Source organism: Lissotriton vulgaris, chromosome 2_1, assembly GCF_964263255.1.
Source record: "Lissotriton vulgaris chromosome 2_1, aLisVul1.2, whole genome shotgun sequence".
In the NCBI taxonomy this organism is placed as follows: Eukaryota; Metazoa; Chordata; class Amphibia; order Caudata; family Salamandridae; genus Lissotriton; species Lissotriton vulgaris.
The window spans coordinates 1,586,109,732-1,586,129,833 of NC_141687.1; the positions used below are offsets into that span (position 1 = coordinate 1,586,109,732).

Sequence of the window (20,102 nt, forward strand, 5' to 3'; positions counted from 1 at the left end):
GAGACAGCTATTTTGGTAATTCAGGTTTTTAGAACAAATGTATTAAATGAAAAGTGTTTATCTGTATTCCTAATTTTCACAAAACTACAAAACAAAACAGTTCAATATAGTTGTCATACTATTATGAAAACATTATCACAGCTAGCAGAGAGCCTCTAATTTACTTACCTGACTTGCTGTGCAGTTGGACAAGCAGGTTTTATTATCAGCAGCGAGGTAGAAGTTAGTCGGGCAGGCACATGTGTAGCTTTTGCTGGGTGACAGCAGGCACAAGTGACTGCAGTGGCCATTATTAATTTTGCATGGGTGGTGAGGCACTAGAAATGGAAAAAGCACACAATGATACCATTATTAAGAACAAAAATATTGATATTGTCTTTTATTCATCTCATCATTCATCATTAAGACCAAGAAGCACAAGGGTACAATGACTTAGATCATCACTTGAAATATTTTAGAGCATGTATTTATTTATTTATAGTCCTTTATAGCAAGACCATTGGGTGGTGGAGACATTACACAAGGATTATTTGACAATAATAATTGAAGACATTAAGGACCTGATTTGGTCAGGTGCCAAATTCATGTGCAGATTGCACACCATGAAAATTGCAAGTCTATCCCTGTCAACATTAGAAAATCTGGATCAATGTGGGGACATTACTACATTTGTACTTCTCAATCTATTCATACTATTCTCTGTTTCCATCATTCTGCAGTGATCAAGTGTGTCATGTGTCCCCTGTAACATGATAAAAAATCAATGGTCATTCTAATCGGAGGGATCAGTTACAATTTTTCTTCTAAAAATTAGAGTATATAGTCGAATATAAAAACAACAAAATGTCAGCTCAGTCAATCTATCACAGTAAAATACACATTACATAACACGTAGTGCAAATAGGCAAAATAACCTATGTCATATAGGTACAAAAAGTGCAAACTGCTATTATATGTCATAATGAAATACGCAGTACAAACAATCAAAGTGACCTGTATTAATAGGTACGTAAAGTGCATTGTGATATTAAATGAATATCCCTATGAAACTACAATAAGATAAAGAAAAAGGCGCAGTACAGATTGAGGAGGCGTTCCACCCCATAAAGTGCATTGTGCTATTGCATGTCCCAGTGTGCAGTACATATCGTAATTACATACACTCATCTGGATTTTCATATACCAATGCATCCTTCTTCTTATTGCATTATTATAAACGAGATGACTGCATTTGTAATGTTCTCATTTTCTAGACCACATACCAAATTAAAAGCATGTTTATATTGGAAAAGCATATTAGATAAAAATAAAGGTTTTAAAACTAATTTTTAGAATATCCTTATAAAAGCTACAAAAGAGTAAAAAATGCAGCATAGATTGGGGGGACTTTCCATCACACGGACAATTTGGAAGTTTGTAGCACCACTTTTCCATTCTAGGGAATGCAATAATATAGTGAAGTGTGCCAAGCCTTGTTAGATAAAATCTGTGTTGGACATTTCTTACCTGTAAAGATATATTTGTATGCCTCTTACAAATGGGCATTCGCAATAAGAGACAACACTGTGTGTTGGCTAACTTCAACCCCTCTTATCCATTCCCTAGCATTCATATATCTTAACTTACGATCACTTTTGCTATAATCCTGGATAGATGCAGGGTTCTTTCTATCAATATCTATTTTACAGCATATTATAATGAAAAAGATGTACTCTAACCAGGGGATTTTCCTGCTATGGTCGAGGGTCAGACAGTCCAAGATCAAATCCTTTGTAAATGTAGTCTTGTCTTTGGCCCATATCCTTTGCCAAAGAGCGATCCCGCCACATTTATTTGATCACTTAAGTATGGTACGGATAACTATTTGTGAACTGTCTAGTTTGCTATACTACCAACAAATTTAAGGAATTTATGTTCTTGAATTTGAAGGGAAGCAGTATTGACTCCCCACCATATTGCAGCCCCATAACATACTCCTGTAACACTTACTTTGGTATAGAGCAAGAATTTCCTGTATGGGTTTGTTTCCTATTTTTGCTGAAAATCTATGAATAGCTTCAATGGACCTTAACAATTTCCTTTTACTAGATTCTAAATGTGTATTCCAAGCCCCAGTCCTATTAAAAATCAGACCTAAATATGAAAAAATTAAAACTCTATTTATGACTACCCCTCCTACATGATGATGTCTATTTTTCAGCCTATTGCTCCCACATGTCATCACAAAAGTTTTTTTGAAGTTTAGTTGGAGATCTTTTTCAGACATATACAGGGCAAAGTTATCTATTAGATGTTGTAGACCGTTCGCTGTCCTTGATAACATGACAGCGTCTACTGCAAATAGGAGTACTGGGGTTGGGCGTGTACCTACTTTAGGTACTTTTGCTTCATCATCTGGGATTACTGAAGAGATGGTCCGAATTTGGGGCCGCACACCTGATGGTATTGTGTGTTGCTCCAATCCAAAGGAACCACCAGTGATGGATCATACCATAGAATATTTGTTTTTCTGTGGTGTGGGATGGAATTTGCAGTGTTGAAAAATGTGTAGGAATGATCAAAAGTGCAATATAAAATTGGCTACCATGATATAGGGAATGCATTTTTATTGGGGAGATATCATGGTGTCAAAGGTTGGACCATCTCTTCAGTAATCCTAGATGATGAAGCTCTGCCATTGGGTGGGCTGATGGGATTCATTTCTTTTCTTTTGTGAACACATTCTGGGTAACCACTGAGCTTACTGTTTTCTTCGCCCACGCCGATTGATAGACCAGTGACATTTGTTGTTGTTTAGCTATATTGTGAATGGGGGTATAGTGTTCCCTGGTCTTTGAATATTTTCCCTTTAGACCCTCCACTAATTGTATATTGTAGAACCAACAGTTTACCTACTGCCACCAGGTCCATTGGTGAAGGCGGTAGTGTAATCTAAAATGAAACTGACTGACATGCTGCAGTCACTGCCCTGCCGACATTACGTATGATAAGATCCTATTCAGTGTGGTTAATTGTTACTCTTGGGTACTTGAATGTAGAAAACGCCCAAACCAATCTGGTGTAGGGTACCATTGTGCACTGTTCATCGATTATTCGATTATTCATCTAAGTGGGAATAGCAAGACTTAGGGCCTGATTATGAGTTTGGCAGTTCATTGGACCGCCAAACTCATGGTGGAGGTGTGGTGGTGGTGGTCGGGGACCGCTGAACCAGAGGTCTAACTACCATATTATGAATACAGTGGTAGACTTCCAGGAAACTACTGCGACCGCCAGGGATTCGCAATTCCTGGTGGAGACAGAGTGGTCTAGGGAAGCAATGAGCTTGGCGGTGCCCCTGTGGCACCAAGCATTTTACAAGTTTCCCCACCGCCAGCCTTCTCATGGAGGTGAGTACATCATGAAAATGCTGGTGGTGGGGAAACAAAGGGCCCCTGTGCATGGGGATGCATGCACAGGGCACATGTTGTGCCCCCTATGTGCATGCACCCCTTTTCCTGCATGCCCCATGGACTGCACAGTCCATGCCATGCAGGATCGACCTTTGCTCCCATTGCAGTGCCTTTCTTATAGACACCCATGTGGGACCCCTCTCGCCACCCCCTGCCCGCCAGACCACGAGAAAACTGATAATATGGCAGTTGGTCCGCTTTGGCAATGTGGAAGCAGGGCCGTGGCGTGACGACCCGCTCCCACAGCGCCAAATTCATAATCAGGCCCTTAGTCTCATTCCATTTCAGACCTCAGAAATTCAACATGAGACCACCTTGCCGCCTGCCCTCCAGACCACGAGAAAACCTGTAATCTGATAGGTGGTCGGCAGTCAGCTTTGGGAGCTAGGCAGTGGCATGGAGGCCCACTCCTATAGCGCCAAATTCGTAATCAGGCCTTTAGTCGCTTTTTATTTCAGACCTCCGAAATTCCCAAATTTGTTCATTAGTAACATGACCCCAGGTACAGTAAATGAGTGCATTGTCAATGAATAACATTGTAATATGCCAGTTCCCACTTAAATCTATTCCTCAGTCTCAACAGGAATGCTAATAATTTCATGTCCAGTGTGAAAATAATTTTACAAGTTTATTCAGTTCAGGGACCACATAATATGTCTCTTGTAGGTAGGCTATGTGGGTATGTCTACACTTTAGATGTGACCATTCTCTTTATTTTCCATGTCTATATTTAGTACTTGTTGGAAATAGTGAAGCACGTATCAGCCATACTCGCAGAGTATAGAGGTTGCCTCTATGTGGGATGTGATCATCTGCAACCCTATTTATCAGTCCACTCAGTTGTTTGATAGCCTTATCACCACAATGTTAACCTTCAACAATTGTACTCCCAACTCCTGTGCCCTGGCTAATGTAACAACATTTACCTTTCCTAAGTAAAACCAAAACTAAACTTAGAATAGAAGATGTCTTTTTCAGAAATCGTTGTTTGTGTGCAGCAAAGCAGCCCATCATTTTGTTTGGTCTTATTTCTGCCTCATGTTCCCACTTTTCCCCCAAACAACCCACCTGGAGCAAAATCATCAGGAAGCAGCTTTCAGTTCCAATAATGAATCAGTTTCTTTGCTGTATATTTGTTGCTGTATATATTATCTTCAGCTGTCACAGAAGTTACAGGTTAGGCAAAAGGTTAATGGTTCATCTCAACACTTGGGATAGCGTCTGGCCAATACTGAACCACTACTGCAGTACTATTTTACAGATCCAAACAATATAAAATATATCACCAAGCTCTGCATGGCACCTAGTACTCTTGCAGAGGGAGCTTTGTTCATCTTCCTGCGGCATTCAGGATATATAGTAAATTCTGTGCAGGTAGTTAAGGTGGGTTTACCGCAGTTTTTAGGGGATCATCTGAGCATCCTTCCAGCCCTCCCCTTCTAGTGGAACTATACTACATAACTATCTCTGCACAACATAGGGATCTGGAGTGCTTGATATTAGGGTTCAGTATATTCTTAAGATCTTTCTCCTGCCCACTCTTTCAACAGTATTCTGGCTTCTAGTGTATTAAACTCAGAAAGGTCCATGAAATCTGCCCTATAATGCTTGTGCATGCCTTATAGATCTATCTAGCTTAAATTCCTTTTGTAGCGCCATGAATGGCTTCATATTATCCCCTTCTCATATATCTACAGGTTTTTAGATTCCTTAATTTTGACATGCCCCACATCCCACTAATATAACTGTAGCAGCCATGCTACTTGTCATGCTAGAGATTCTTGTGTCCATTTATCATGCTGTCTTGTCCAGAAAATGTGCACTAATCTATTCTTGAGGGTCAAGGTTGTGCACCTTGGAGTTTCATAGAGAAGTACCAGAAGGTCAGTGTTTTCAGGCACGCCTCTCTTGAGATGAGAGGCAGGGTTGCTCCTGTCTTCAAAAAGCAGTTCACAATGTCCAACTGGGATGCTTAATAATAGAGGTTTATGTCTACCATTCGCTGACACCTTTCTTGAGCTCTGAAACTTTGGTTTATAGCTGTGGTAAGTAGATTCATCCTGCTCTGTTTCTAACATTACATGGAGCACCAGCAGTCAAAATATAACCATGGCTGGGGCATCCAATACCACAACACTCAAAACATCCAGCCTCCATTGAACAGGTTATCATATAGACTAAGAGAAAAATTCAGAATAATTACCGAAAATGAAATACTACCATTGTTGAAAAAGGTGGGGCACCTTAAATATGTTTACTTTAACTGATGAGTAGAAGAAACTGGGGTTCTGTTTGTGGGGGTGGAAGCCCCACTCAGGCAACAACCACAATCGTTTTCAGGTTGCTCCACAAATGTCACAAAATAAACCTGTGCTTAACTCATTGGTAGCTTGGCACAAAGCAGTCAGCTTTAACTTAGAGACAAAATGTGAAGTATATATGCAGCAAACAAACAATAACAAAGTAAAAACATAACACATGACAAATCCCAAACAAATGTAGAAAAACAGAGTACATTTATAATAACTAAAATGATACAAAAATGACAAAAATCCAATCAGTAGAACCAGAGACATGGAATTTAAAAGTCTTAGGCAGATATAATGTCTTTTAGCACAAAGCATCACTTGAAGTCATCTGCTCCAGGGGAAAGCACCTGTTCATGACAACTGCGATAGATTGCAGGTCAGTTACAGGGAGCAGATAAGTCCAGATGAAAAAGTTACCTTCTGAAAGTTGGGTGCGCAATATTCTGTTTGTGGTTGTGGAGACAAGGAGGAGTAGGGAGAGCGTTTCAGCATGAAGAGCTGCCAGGGCAGCACGTCCTGTCATCGCTGTAACACGAAGAGCGAGTTAGGCATCATGGAAGTCATTGCTGGAGCTTTATATTGGCGGTCACCTTGCATTGTCTTGCTGTACATGAAATGCACATCACACATTGTCTGCAATTACTATCAGTCACTGTAGCGTGAAGGGTTGGGACTGCTGGAGCTTCACGTTTGCAGTTTTGCGGTCTGCAGATTTTTGGAGCAAACAGGCCTGTACGTGGTTGGGTTACAAAGAGCCCAAAACTTCAGAATTTTACCTTTCTTCACAGGAGGAGCTCAATTGATATCAGGCAAGGTCCCAGGACCTAGAGAGGCACATCTTGGGGATCAGGAACCAACTCCAGGAGAGGCCAGCAGGGCTCAAGCAGGTCAAATTGCAGATCCAGGCAGGTCCAGTGCTGCAGGTCACCTGGGCAGTTGAATGTAGGGTTCTGGAGCTTGTTGTGCCCCAGTAGCTCATACAGGAGGCCAGGAAACTGACCCTTGGAGTGACTCGGGTTAGCATGGGATGAGGGGAGCAGGTCTAGTCTTCCATCTCAGAAAGTGAGGCAGTCCTTAAGCAGCAAGGCAGTTCTCTGGTAGCACCAGGGCAGTCCTCTAGGCAGTTCTTTCTCTGTAATGTAATGTCCACAGGTTCAGGAGTATACTGAAGAGTTGCTCTAGAGGTCCAATATTTACCCCTGGTGCCAGCCTTTGTGTGTTGGGGGAGACCTTGTCTTACCAAGACATCTGTTTCTGGAACATTTTTCACTTCCCCTGTCATGTCTCCAAGACGTCTGGGGTGACAAAAGACTTGTGACTAGTTCCATTAGGTGTGCTACAGGCAATTCATTTGAAGTGCAAGTTGGGCAGGCCCACATCTAATCCCTTTTTGTGTCACTGTCTGGGAGGAAAACACAAACCCCATCAGCAGCGCAATTCACTCTCATGTGGGCCAGGACACTGGCAGAGGCAAAAATGGTTAGGACAAGAAAATGCAAACTTTCTAAAAGTGAACAAAGAACAACTGCTAGACAGAATGCTGAACACATATTCTGCCCAGTACAACAATCTGGTACTGAATCTGTTGGTTAAAGAGGGGTGATACCCTGTATTTGGACCCAGAATACTTGTTTCCGGTCCAGGGAGGGCCTGGCTTGACAGTTGGCACTAGACTGTTCCCATGGGCCCAAACTGGGATGATATGGTGAGCAGAAATGGATTCAAGCCAAATCTCTGACTGTGGGTGCATCTTTTACATGTTCAGGATTCCGCCCATCATCATTTTGTGACTTAAAATCCAACTTTAAGATTAAAGATGGTTTCAAATTACACTTCCTTAGAGATCAAACTCAACTTTTATACCTGCTCCCAATTGAAAGTTATCACTTATTAAATGCAATAATAAACTTAATGTTATCCTACGTGAGCAGCAGGCCTTGCAGTAATGAAAAACAAATGTGAGTGTTTTTCACTACCATGATATGTAAAACCTAAATGTACATGCCCTGCCTTTTAAATACACTGCACCCTACATTATGGCTGTTTAGGGTCTACCCCAGGGGTGACTTATATGTATTAAAAAGGAAGGTTTAGGACTGGCAAAAGGTTTCTTTTGTGAGATCGAATGGCAGTTTAAAACTGCACACACAGGCTGCAATTGCAGGACTGAGACACGTTTAAAGGAATTCTTAAATATGAGGCACAATGTGTACTGCAGACCCACTAGTAGCATTTCATTTACAGGCCCTTGGTACATGTAGTGCCACTTTACTAGGGACTTGCATGTAAATTAACTGTGGCAATTGGGTATAAACCAGTGTTACTATGGTTTAAAGGAGTGAGCACAAGCATGTTAGCACTTGTTAGCAGTGGTAAAGTGCGCAAAAAAAACATGAGGCTGGAAGGGAAAAAGTTGGGAGAAAAACATGCCAAGGATGTTAGGTCTAACACACATGATTTAAAATCGGCCATAAACACTGCCTGTGCTTGACTTTAACCATACTAACCATAATTGCTACAACTTTGCAGAGGTGCTTGTGTGATGCAAAATTTCTGAAAGGTCAGTGTCGATCAACTTTCCCAAGCAAAATATATTTTGAACCAAAATATTGGTGCTCATGTAGTGCAAAATTGTTTACTATGGTTTTAAGCCACACCATTGATCTAATCCTTGCATTGGTAAGTTAAAATGACGAACTTTACGCACAAAACGAGAAGTTAAGAAAGGACTACTAAACTAGCAAGACCTGGATTTGTATTAGGTTTGGGAGCCGAATGAAAGTGGATGCAAACAAGAGGCACACGGAGCATCATCTTATTTTCCCATGCATACAATGCGTAATTTATGTAATATTACACATTTTAACGTAAATTAATGTGTGTGCTTGTCATAGCATAGAAATATGTGCTGAAAATGTTCAATTAAGCACTTTTCTCACGTGTGATGCTACTTTTTTCACTTTAAACTATAGCACAGCCTTAAGTATCACACTGAAACGCCTTTTTTGACTGAGCAAGGTATTATAAATAAGGTAGTCACAAGGTCAATAAAATAATAGACTCATGACTCTTATGATGCTTCACATTTCAGCACTGCAGTTTTGCAGGCACGCTTTGCCGTGTGAAGATTAGTAAGTCTGTACAACTGTGGTACTCAGGAATAATGATGCTGCTAGATCATGATGGAAAGGAAAGAGTTAAAAAAGCAGGCTTATTTACCATCTGGCTGTCTGTAGGAATGATACACTTGTATATCGGTTATGGCATGCCACGAGTTAATCAGTGACTGTTTTTCATTTCCAGAGGTTTTGTGGGCGCAGCTGAGTGATTTTGTTTTCCCATCTGTCCAGTAGATGTAGTCTTCAAACATTGTTATTGCCATCACGCCCAAAACATCTTGCATGGGGACTGCAATAAAGTGTAAAATGATTAATGCTGATTCTGAAGGAGTGTCAAACCATGTCAACTTTTGCAGTATTCAATACTGCATAAATTGACAGACATATCCACAACATAACTTCATGAGAATAATTGTCATGACAACCTGTCAAGCTAACAGAATTTTTTTTTTATTATCAGTTTACATAATTACAATGCGAGCACAGTGTCTCCAGCCTACAAACCAGGTACAGGCAAAAAAGAAATCCTTGTTAAATTGGTACGGATTTAAACAATATTCGCCTGCATGCAAAAACTTACCAAAATACCAGACATAATTATGCCAAATAGCATATGATCAGATATCACATTGAGAATTTTTAGATTTTCTTGGTATGATATAAACCATAGGAATAGAAAGGTAAACAATTCAACTATGAACAGTAAAAATAGCTGTATTCATCATGAAAAAAGCTGATCTTAGTACATCGTCTTTTCGTTATTGCACTGGACATGCTATTGGGAACCCACGTTTATTATATTGTGATCATCTTTGGAGGAATCGCCCCCGGCGATCTGGGCAAATGAACTGGCTTGGTGACAGCCTAGTCTACCGTTGAATGTAAAAAAACACAAGCTGCCATTTCTCATTGCAGCACAGACGAGGAGAGGTAGGAAGAGTTGCTCAATGGCAGCCATTTCTCTGTGACGCTTTTGCCTATGCGGTCATTTTTTATGTGAAAGAAAAGTGAGAAGTGAAGGGCAGTTTATTGTGAAGTTTATTTTACTATTTAAAACAAAACAAGATCAATCGACTTAAGTAATTTATAGTGAAGGTGGTGTAAGCCCTCAAGAAATTGCTGACAACTAATAAAGAATGAAAGATGGGCATGTTGGCACAGAAATCAGTGTCGCCATTGTGACGCTCAAGAACAGCGTGAGCCACAGTGTTGCCCCTGAAATGGTCAGGACCGGATTTATTCACTGTTCGTAGCTACTCAATCTAAGGGAGTCTGGAGGGTGGGCAGAGTGCAGCTCGTTGACACGAAAATGAATGTCATGGACTCCAATACACTAGCAGAGGTCAACCCATTGGATTAAGAGATCCCTTCCAAACAAGCAGGAATCTTGGGGGCAGATTTAACATTATTTCATGCAGCTCTGCGTGAAAGGGGAAGGACAGGAATGCGCTGTATTTAACATTATACTGCACATTCCTGTTCTTTTCTTGCACTGGCGCAAAATGTGCTGCCTAGCGCCAATGGTGACACCCTTTCGCCACGGTGCAAGGCTGCAGGTATTGCAGGCAGGATGGTTTTTGTGCAGGAAGCGATACCTTCCTTCACAAGAACAGTCCTCAAAGGCATTTTTCTCTTTCTTTGTGTGTAGCAGAATGCAGCACACACAGAAAGTGGGAAAAATTAGGAGAAATACACCTCACCTGTGGAGGAGTAACATTTTGATGAATTCCCAGGTCTACCAGTAATAGTAAATCTGGGAATGGTCCAAAATCTATGGGTGGATGCATGGAAACACACACTCTCCATCCATGGAATTCGTACCTGGGCCAAAGTAACGCATCAACTTAACAAGATGCGCTGCATTCCATTACTCTAGATTTATCAAGCTATGCAGGGTCATGCAAGGTGGCCTTATGTGGCTTGTTAAATTTGACTCAGTTGTTGAATTGCCAGTGGGCGCAAGTGCGATGCAATGATAAATTTTCCCCTTAGTTCCTTGAGTAAAGCAATCCTTTTGCAGCTCCTTACAGGGCAATGATCCTTTGATGAATCTGCACAACGATTGATGAGCCCACTAAGCAAAGATTTTTGTTTTCTGAAAGCAAATCAAAGCATTAGTTCATTTTCAGAATTCAAAACCAATAATCTTGACATGAAGGGAATTTTCTCCCTGTGTGTAGAGACAATTGTTTATTTTTCCTTTGCAGTACTGGCATACCTTGAGAGGCACTCCTAGGTAGAGACCAAAAGTAACAGTCCCTCTTGCCCTAGAGACTTGTGCCACTGTGCCGTAGCAGTCCCATGGTGGATGCCGTCTTGTGTGTCGAGCTTCCCCTCCTGTATGCCGGTATTTGAGAACAGGAGGGGAAGCTCGACACACAAGATGGCAGACCACATGAGGTTCTGAATCCGCAGACAAACGCTAAAACCAGCCACCCCCTGTAACCAAGGCTTTCTCTGTGGGCTAACGTGTCAAAATTTAAAAACAGATGCCCACGAAGTAGCCAGACGTGGATCCCGAAGAGCAGGATACATTACCAATTAATTTACCATCATTTGAACCAAATGTAGCCTACTAAATTCTCCTACAGAAGACTGAAATGATCAATACTTCTCAAAGCGATTCCAGATCAGAAGAATCCAGAGAATCTTGCCTTTGAGGGAAAATGTAAATACATCAGTGGGCCTTACGGTCAAGATCCCAAAAGGGAGAAATACTTTTACCTTATGAAACCCTGGACCCCAAAATTAATTGTCCCGAGGAAGGTGTAACCGTATCAAGGGTACTAACACCGAAACGCGTCGACGCCCGGAAAATACTGAGAATCCAAGAAAGCCTAGAAGATACCAATTGCATACAAAATCTAATAACTGTGGTATAGCTTTACAAATTTAATAAGGCTATTGGATCCCTTAGATCAGTTGACACAAGATTCGAACTAGTGTTACTAGTGGGGTTTTTGTTCTTTTGTTTTGTATATTCTGTGTTAGTGCTATTTCTGTACTGTAATGCATATGATTTATGTCTAGATTCCCATATGTTCTTCTTTTTAAATTTTGAATATGTTATGTATGTGCTTTTTAACAAAAACGTTTTAGTATGAAATGTAATTTACTTTGTTGACACTGTATTTTTCTTAAACGGATTGTATGTTTTCAGAAGAATTGTGTGATTCTCTTCTGAAATTTTAATATTAGATAGTCATTTTTTAATAAAAGATTGTAAACGCCATACTTTGATATTTGGTGTGTCCCTTTACAATAGACCTAAGGGCCTTGTGAATGTAGAAAGTACATTTGTCCCTTATTCGCTGCAATCTCTAATACTATTCCAGGGATTTTCTCTAGACTTACAAGGTCCTGAAGTCAACCAAACGCTGCCAGACTTTCAGTCTGATATGAATCTAGCCTTGGATAAAATTGGTCTAACACTTCACTCTGACCTTTGGCACCCTGGTCCATGGCAGAGCTGAAAGTCGGGAAAGCACAATGTATGCTTTTATGAGACTCTGGTGTCGCAACTATGATTTAGATGACAAAACTGCCTTTAAGGAGCCACTCTCTGGAAACCATTGCAACATTAAAAAGGCTACCAAAAAATACAACTGGAAACGAATCGATCAAGCGGAAAACTGCTCTAAGGAATTGTTTAAAATCCTCAAATAATTTACTCCTCCTTCTGCCTGCACACAGCTACTCCAGGCAGCACAGGAATTATGTGACTCCATTGCGGACCACTTGGATCCTTCACAATCAGGTTTTAGAGCAGACCACAGCACCAAATCAGCACTGGTGACTGTGACTTACGTCTTAAGGTGCTCACTAGTTGCTGTTATGCCTTCTATGCTCGTGCTCTTAGACCTATCCACAGCTTTCGATAATGTGTCCCATGTGGAGCTACTCCAAAGACTACATGATGTTGGGATTGAAGGGCCTGCCCTAGCCTGGTTCTAGGACTTCAGGACTTCCTGAAAAGTAGGATGCAGTGAGTCTTGCTGGGAGCCTACAAAGCCAAGCCCAGGCACGTTGATAAAGGGGTCATGTCTGAGCCTCACGTTGTTTAACCTTTATGTGCTCCCCTCGCAAAAGTCAGCAGAGCATACGGGTTTGAGATCCTGTCAGACACAGATGATACTCAGCTAGTTTTGTCCTTTGGCAAGGATTTTGACAAATTAAAGGGAAGCTTCTTGGAGGGCATGAAGGTGATTGTTAATTGGATGTCAGATAATTTCTTACAGCTGAACCCAAGGACAACAGAGATTACTCTGCTCCGGAAAGCTCAAACCTAGTTGACTCCAGATTGGATGCCACCAGAGTTAGGCAAGGCCTTCATCCCTAACAAGGTAGTAAAAAACCTAGGATTCAAGTTTGATCAGGAACTTGACATGGAGGACCAAGTCCAATTTACCTCACAAGACTTGTGTCCACATGCTGCGCTACTGAAGAAAGTTGTTCCATTTCTTAAATATTTTGCAAGAAAACCCTTGGTACAGGCTCTTGTCGTGAGTCTGCTGGTCTACAGCAATGGGGTACTTTCCTCTGCAAATGAGTCTCCATTGTCGAAATTTCAGGTTGTGTAAAACCCAGCAGCAAGGTTGATTTATAATCAACCACCTAGATCAGCTTCTGCTCCCCTCCTAAAATCCCTTCAGTGGATGCCAGTAAACAACACGATAATATTCAAAATGTTCTGCCTAACCTATAAAGCCCGGCTGGGCATGGGCCAAGAGTATTTTTGTCAGAGGCTCCAACAAAATCACCCAGCTAGGTACTTACGTTCCAGTGTGAAGGAACTACTGGTAGTCCGCCGCATTTGACGATCAAGATGGGGTGGAAGATCTTTCTCCTATCTGGGTCCTACCCTTTGGCACAAATTATCATTTAATTTCAGAACCAGCCCTGACTACAAGAAATGTAGGAAAGCATTAAAGGGCTTTAATTTATTTCAGTTTCAACTTATACTGACAGTGTGACGAGATACCCATGTGGGGTTGATTCATTTATGTTATCAAATAAATAAATTCAGTCTTTCAGTGCACAGGGTTTCCCTCATCTCTCTTGGCAAGGATCACCTTCCTTTGTTCCGATCCAACAGACAGGGTGCAGACCAATGGTGCCAACTCTTTTCTGTTGCTCATCACACGGGGCACTTGGCAGGTGTGTCCCCATTTTCCCTTGCTTTTTGCTCTGGCTATGGAGACCCTCGCTAATATGCTTCAGCAACATCACTGCAAATATGCAATCAGATGTCCTACCAGACACTTGCTGGTATCATGGTATGGGAATTAGATCAAACTATATTTGAGAGACTTACAGGACAGATTGAATTTGGTCCTGCATGAGTTTGTATATTTTGGGAGACTGTCAGGCACTCAAATCAACTGAGAAAAATACAATATAATCCCTCTCAGTCCAGCATTTGGCATGGTGTCATACTGAGATCAAATAGTTGGGCATAGTTGTGTTGCAGGATAGGGAAGAGACTATTCAAGTCAATTATGGCACAGGTCTCTCCAAAATAACAGATGACATAGCTCACTGGATATTGTTTCTGGTGGGATGTGTCTTTCTGATGAAAAATGATCATACTCCCAAAACTCTTCTATCTATTTCTTATCATTCCTTATCTGCCAGGACAACATTCCTTCAAGGAGTTAAAAAAAGTAACTATTACGACTGGCCAGAGCATGAAGACAGCCACGCCGTCAGTGTGGCATGCTCAGACAGCCTGTTTCTTGGAGGCCTTCAAAGCACATGATATGGAGCTCTACCATTTGTGTGCTCAAGTGCACTATGCCATACATTGGTACAGGTCTACCCCTTTTTTACCATACATAACTATAGAATAAGGATTTATGGCCCTTTACCTTCCTCTTCCTACTTGGGGACATAGCAGCTCCCTTGAACTCAATTGTGCCTGTAAAACTGGGGAATGGAGCAAGCTGGCTTGACACTTTGCAAAACCCATGCTTTATTTTCTGTTAACTCCTATATATTTTCACCCATACTTTCTGGTAACACACAATACAGCATGCAGACAGATGCTTCAAATGGTCTGGACCTCCACATGGGGTGATCTCTAGTCTGGCAGCACAATTATTACCAGTGAACAATTATGTACAAAGGGATCACCAACCCCACTGGACCAAATACTTTACATCCGGTTATGTAAACGTAAACGTTGCTACCCCTGGCTTCCTGCAGGAATCACCCATGCTAAACACTATACATACTATACTATACATCTGGTCTACATCTTATATCACATGGCTCAGCTTGAGGCATCAATCCTAGCTGGGTACGCCCGCACTGGTTGGGAACAATAATTGGGTACATCCCTTACAGATGAGCAATGCCAGGACTGTTGTATGCAGACAGGTGAATTGCCTTTAGCAGCAGACTTTGAATCATACTTTATACATTTTTACATACAATATATTACACCTGTTAGATTACACCACCATCATCTCTGCCTAGATGACAGCTGCTCCCACTATGGCATAGCAGGTGTGGATTTCCTCCATCTCACATGGATATGTGGCCCAATACAGGCCTATCGGCAGGAGGTTAACTCTGCTCTTTCTCTAATTATCAACCAAACGGTTAAGCTGTTTCCACTAATGGCAATATTGGGGCATGTAACAGATGTAAAACCCAGTATTAGGAAACGTACAGCACTCTGGTCATTATTGGCTAAATGAAGGATCTCATGCAGGTGGGGAAGGGCATTGAAATGTAAGAAATGGCTAAAAACCTAATCTACTGAAGGGATCACTTGACCACTTATGATGCTGAATTGCTCCCTCGGAGCTCTAGGCCCAGATGCATCTGGGACACCTTAAAAAATTACCTCCTGGCTCTAGCATATGAATCCCCTGATGACACCTCACGACTCCCCCTCCTGGGGAATTACTGTAGCATACTGTCCAACGAGGAAGCGAATAGAAGGAGAGTGGGGGTAAACAAACAACTATTGTTATGTGCTGGATCAGGCAATGCCTGTAACAACATTCCACAGAAGACGTCCTGATAGTAACATGTTCTACATGTCAGCAAATGTCCCTTGTCACACTGAGCACTGCTGTTTTTCCTTACCAAATGCATAAACAAATTATCTGACCCACAAATACACTCTAGTGTTAATACTTGTATAGTGGGGGTAGAGGTAAACCGGTTAATTATGCAAATTGTATAAGATGTTGTGATGATGCACTTCTATGTTTGCCTTATTGGTTAACTGTTGTTGGCTGCACAACCAGGAGCTGGTTCCCCTCTATCTATCGGCAGCTTTTGACACAGTTCACCATAACCTTCTGGAGGACTGTGTTGAGGCTGTGGGGTTGCAGGGTACAGAGTCGATTGGTTCATTTCCTTCTTAATAGATAGATCACAATCTGTCTGCCTGATCCCTTTCAACTCATTCAAAGTTTATCCAACTTGCGGAGTACCCCAGGGATCTTTCCTCTCTCTACATCTCTTTCATCTGTATATATGCCCCCTAGTCCACACCCTCAAAAAATTATTGAACTATTCAAATGACACGCAGCTACTCTCTACATTTGACAGTTCCTCTGAATCAAAGGAGGTTTTCTAAAACACAATGCTGTTCTTCCATAATTGGATCAACAGCAACCATCTAAAACTAAACCCAGATAAAACTGAGATTGTCATCACTAGGAGTTAGCTTGACATTTAGAATGCATAATTGAGATGGGTGCCCCTCGCTCCCCCAAGAAATCAGAAAAATGTTTAGGGGTCCTCATTGACGAGGAACTCTGTATGAAACCAAAGCTTGAAGCAGTAATCTCTTCCTGCTCTCTACTACTTTGTAGAATCCTGAAAATTGGAAAATTCCTCACACCTGAGGCACTTATTCAAGCTATAATAGCCCTATTCATCTCCAGAATAGATTAGGCCAACTTCCTCTATGTGGCCTACCAAAAGCCTCAATCAAAGGTTTCAAGTAGTTCAGAATCAGACAGCCCGGTAAATCTCTCAACAACCCAGACATTGTCACATCACCCCTTTGATGAAAAAGTTCATATGACTTCCTGTAGATCAAAGGACTATTTTTTAAAACTGGCTGCATTATTTTCAAAGCGCTCAATGGAAAAAGCTCAGCCTTCATCACAGCCCTTATTAAAAAAAAACACCCCCAAACAAACTCTAAGATCCACTCATATAAACTACCTGACAAAACGCACGTTCAAAAAGAAGAGAATGGGTGGTTCCAGAATCTCAGTAATTGTCCCCCTCGAGATTAGAACAATTCCCAACTATATGAGGTTCAGACAACTACTAAAAACAATGCTTTGAAGACAAGTATGCGGCCAAGGCTCCTCCAGCAGCTTGATCAGTTCCTATTACCCTAGCACCAAGAAACTGACTGGTGAACATGACATTAACAGTAACATAACATAACAATTTGAAAAAACCCAGCAAGCATATTGTGTTATGGCAAAGTCACCATCATTCCACAATACAAGCAATGAAAACAGTATATACATTCAAAACACTGAAAGTGCTTTATATTCAGAGAAGTGCGCTATTTTAGCTAAGCTAATGCAAGGCCCACATCCTTTAAAATGATGAACCACTGCCTCAGACATTGACCAATTAACTTTTTTATCCATTTTAACATTGATAGTGATGACTTAAGGAATGGGTATGCAAAATAAAATGGTAAATTGTAAAACCAGTAACATTTTCTCCTGAGAATGTGTATCTGAAGTATTCAATGTATGCATTTTAAAAGGAACGCTAAGATGCCTTAAATTGTTAGGTGTTAAAATTATCAAAGCCTAGTGACCTATTTTAAAAATGATTCATTTTCTTAATTTGCATGTGTACCACCAAGACTGGTGCGTCAGATGATGAGCTTCTGGCTTCTATGTACCCTGAAAGAAATAATTGGAGCTAATAAAATATTACTGAACTGGAAAACTATTCCACAGAGAATACTCAACCTGACATATACTTTTCAGTGTGATATGCTCTTTAAATACCTTGCTGCAGTCTGAATCTAAAAGTTAATTTTTGGGCCTTAAATAGAGTCATAATTTTATCATTAGCTATTTAAAGTACTAAATAATAAGCACATTTCAATGTAAAGCCTGACCGGACTCTTGTCCACTTATGCAGTATCCTTGTTTTGTCACAAACAATTTTACAGTTATTTTATATTGTTGTTTCTTAGGTTATGATTCATATACACGGTTAGAAATTGTAATCACTAGTTGTGTGCACAGTTTGATAAATAAATGTGAAAATTGCGTTACTAGTGCATTAGTCTGTGAAACGTGCTGTGCGAGCATCTGTATAGTGCTATTCAAACGTGCGACCCTTGTGTCAGCTCAGTTAACTTACAATGAGTCAAATGCCTTTTTTCAAATCACTATGGCTATAATGAGTCAAACATGCAGATGAGTGGGCGAAATTAGACAACATTAACCATTGCAGCTTGAACCCATGGTAGTATGAGCATGGCTTACTGCAACAATTTTAAGGACATCATTCAAGTCACTTATGGTATAGTCAGCACAGAGTTTCTCAAAGTGTTGCGCACAGTGTTTCAGGATAGCACTACACAACCCCTTGTGGTCATGTGGTTTTCCCAGTGCAAGATACATGACTTCATAGTTGAATAAAATACTCCATCTATGCCTAATGGGGCACAGTTAACCTGTTCTTCTTGAAATGGGGTTAGGGCTAAGCAACATATTGTGTGGATGTTGATATTGATGAACAGGAAGCTACAAGGAACTAAGGGCCTATATCTGTGTATTTTGTAGTATTTAGTTGCCTCATGTGCATCAGGCCCGGACTGGCCATAGCGGACACCGGGCAATCCCCCGGTGCGCCGCAAGGGTGGGGGCCGGTTTTGAGCCCCTGGGGGCCGATTTTGTTAAAGGGCCGTAAGTACAATATGGATTTTTAGGCTAGGGGGTGTCCTGAACAATTAGCTGTCAGGTCAGCTATTCCCACCTTCTGGTCTAAACCTTGTACTCCATCCAGAGCCCTGAAATTTGGCAAATGCTACTGATGGTACACTAGGCAGGATCCTGCATATGATAACTTAGAAGGACTGAGGGAGGCAGAACAGAGTAAAAATGACCACATTATGGATATCTTCCCACGAGTCCTCTTCTTCTGGACATCTGATCCATATGTCGAGCTTAAGAGGTGAGGAGGGGGTCAATGGCCACTATACATAAATTACATTTTAGCTAGGAAGCTATATATAATAAGTAGTCTTCTCTCCCGTAGTACCTTGTGACATTCATTCTCATTGTATATGATATCACAAGAAGCTCTGTGGAAAGGAATCCCTTCATTGGCGTGTAGCCAGCTATACTTCTATATATTCCCCAGTTATAACCCCTATATCACACAATGGGTTGTCCATTGGTGCTTTAATTGTAGGTGTTAATAATACCAGTCTGAAACTCATAGGTTTATTTGATAATATTAACTGTGTTGTTGATATTTTTAGCAATTAGGTTACTGTTTGAGGGGGATGAAACCCTTATTAAGCAGCAACCACAATTCGTCACAGGGTGAATTCACAAGCAAACTCGAAATAAACCTGTGCTCAACCCTCAGGTAAATTGGAACAGAGAAGTCAGGGTTAACTCAGAAGCGGATCCATTGGATACTCATTAATTAAAGTGGCCTTGTCAGTTAGGTGGAAGTTTGGGAACATCCGTTAAGTAAACAACCTTTCCCTTATTTAGAACCCTAGCTGTAGTTTGTGTGGTGTTAGGTGATTTTACCAAAGAAGTAGTGACAGCAGTCACGGGTGGAGGGGCGATGTCAAAATCAGTGTAATGTTGTATGCCAGCTCCCTGATTTACAGGCCTACTCACGTGAAGGGCCCCTTCCTGCACAAAAACACAATCGTGAAAGTTTCATTTTTTTCTGGAGTTTTATGTAGCGCAACTTGACCCAAAGTTATCTAAGTGCTTACATGATCAACAGTTGCTTATACAAGGACACATTTATTTTTCTTGTTAGGCATGGGGAGATTAAGTGATTTGCCCAGAATCACAGGATGTTTAGCATCACTGTCGAGATTTGAACACGGTTCCCCAGATTTGCAATCGACCGCCCTAGCCATTAGGCTACAACCTCTCCCCATCTCCCATCTCTTCCTTTTTTATGTGTGTGGCAGAAAGTAGCACACATGAGAAGAGGAAAAAACGAGGAGAAAAAAAAATATCTAC

At 41.1% G+C, this 20,102-nt stretch overlaps 1 protein-coding gene across 1 annotated transcript in view; it reads right to left on the reverse strand.

Annotated features, from left to right (window-relative positions):
* Positions 1-20,102, reverse strand: part of LRP1B (LDL receptor related protein 1B) — a 3,669,685-nt gene that overhangs the window by 553,707 nt on the left and 3,095,876 nt on the right. Inside the window, exons 61-62 of the mRNA XM_086955170.1 lie at positions 8,981-9,169; positions 169-317 (exon numbers count right to left, since the gene is read on the reverse strand). Of these exons, the coding sequence (XP_086811296.1) occupies positions 169-317; positions 8,981-9,169 (338 nt within the window). The remainder of the gene's footprint in view (positions 1-168; positions 318-8,980; positions 9,170-20,102) is intronic.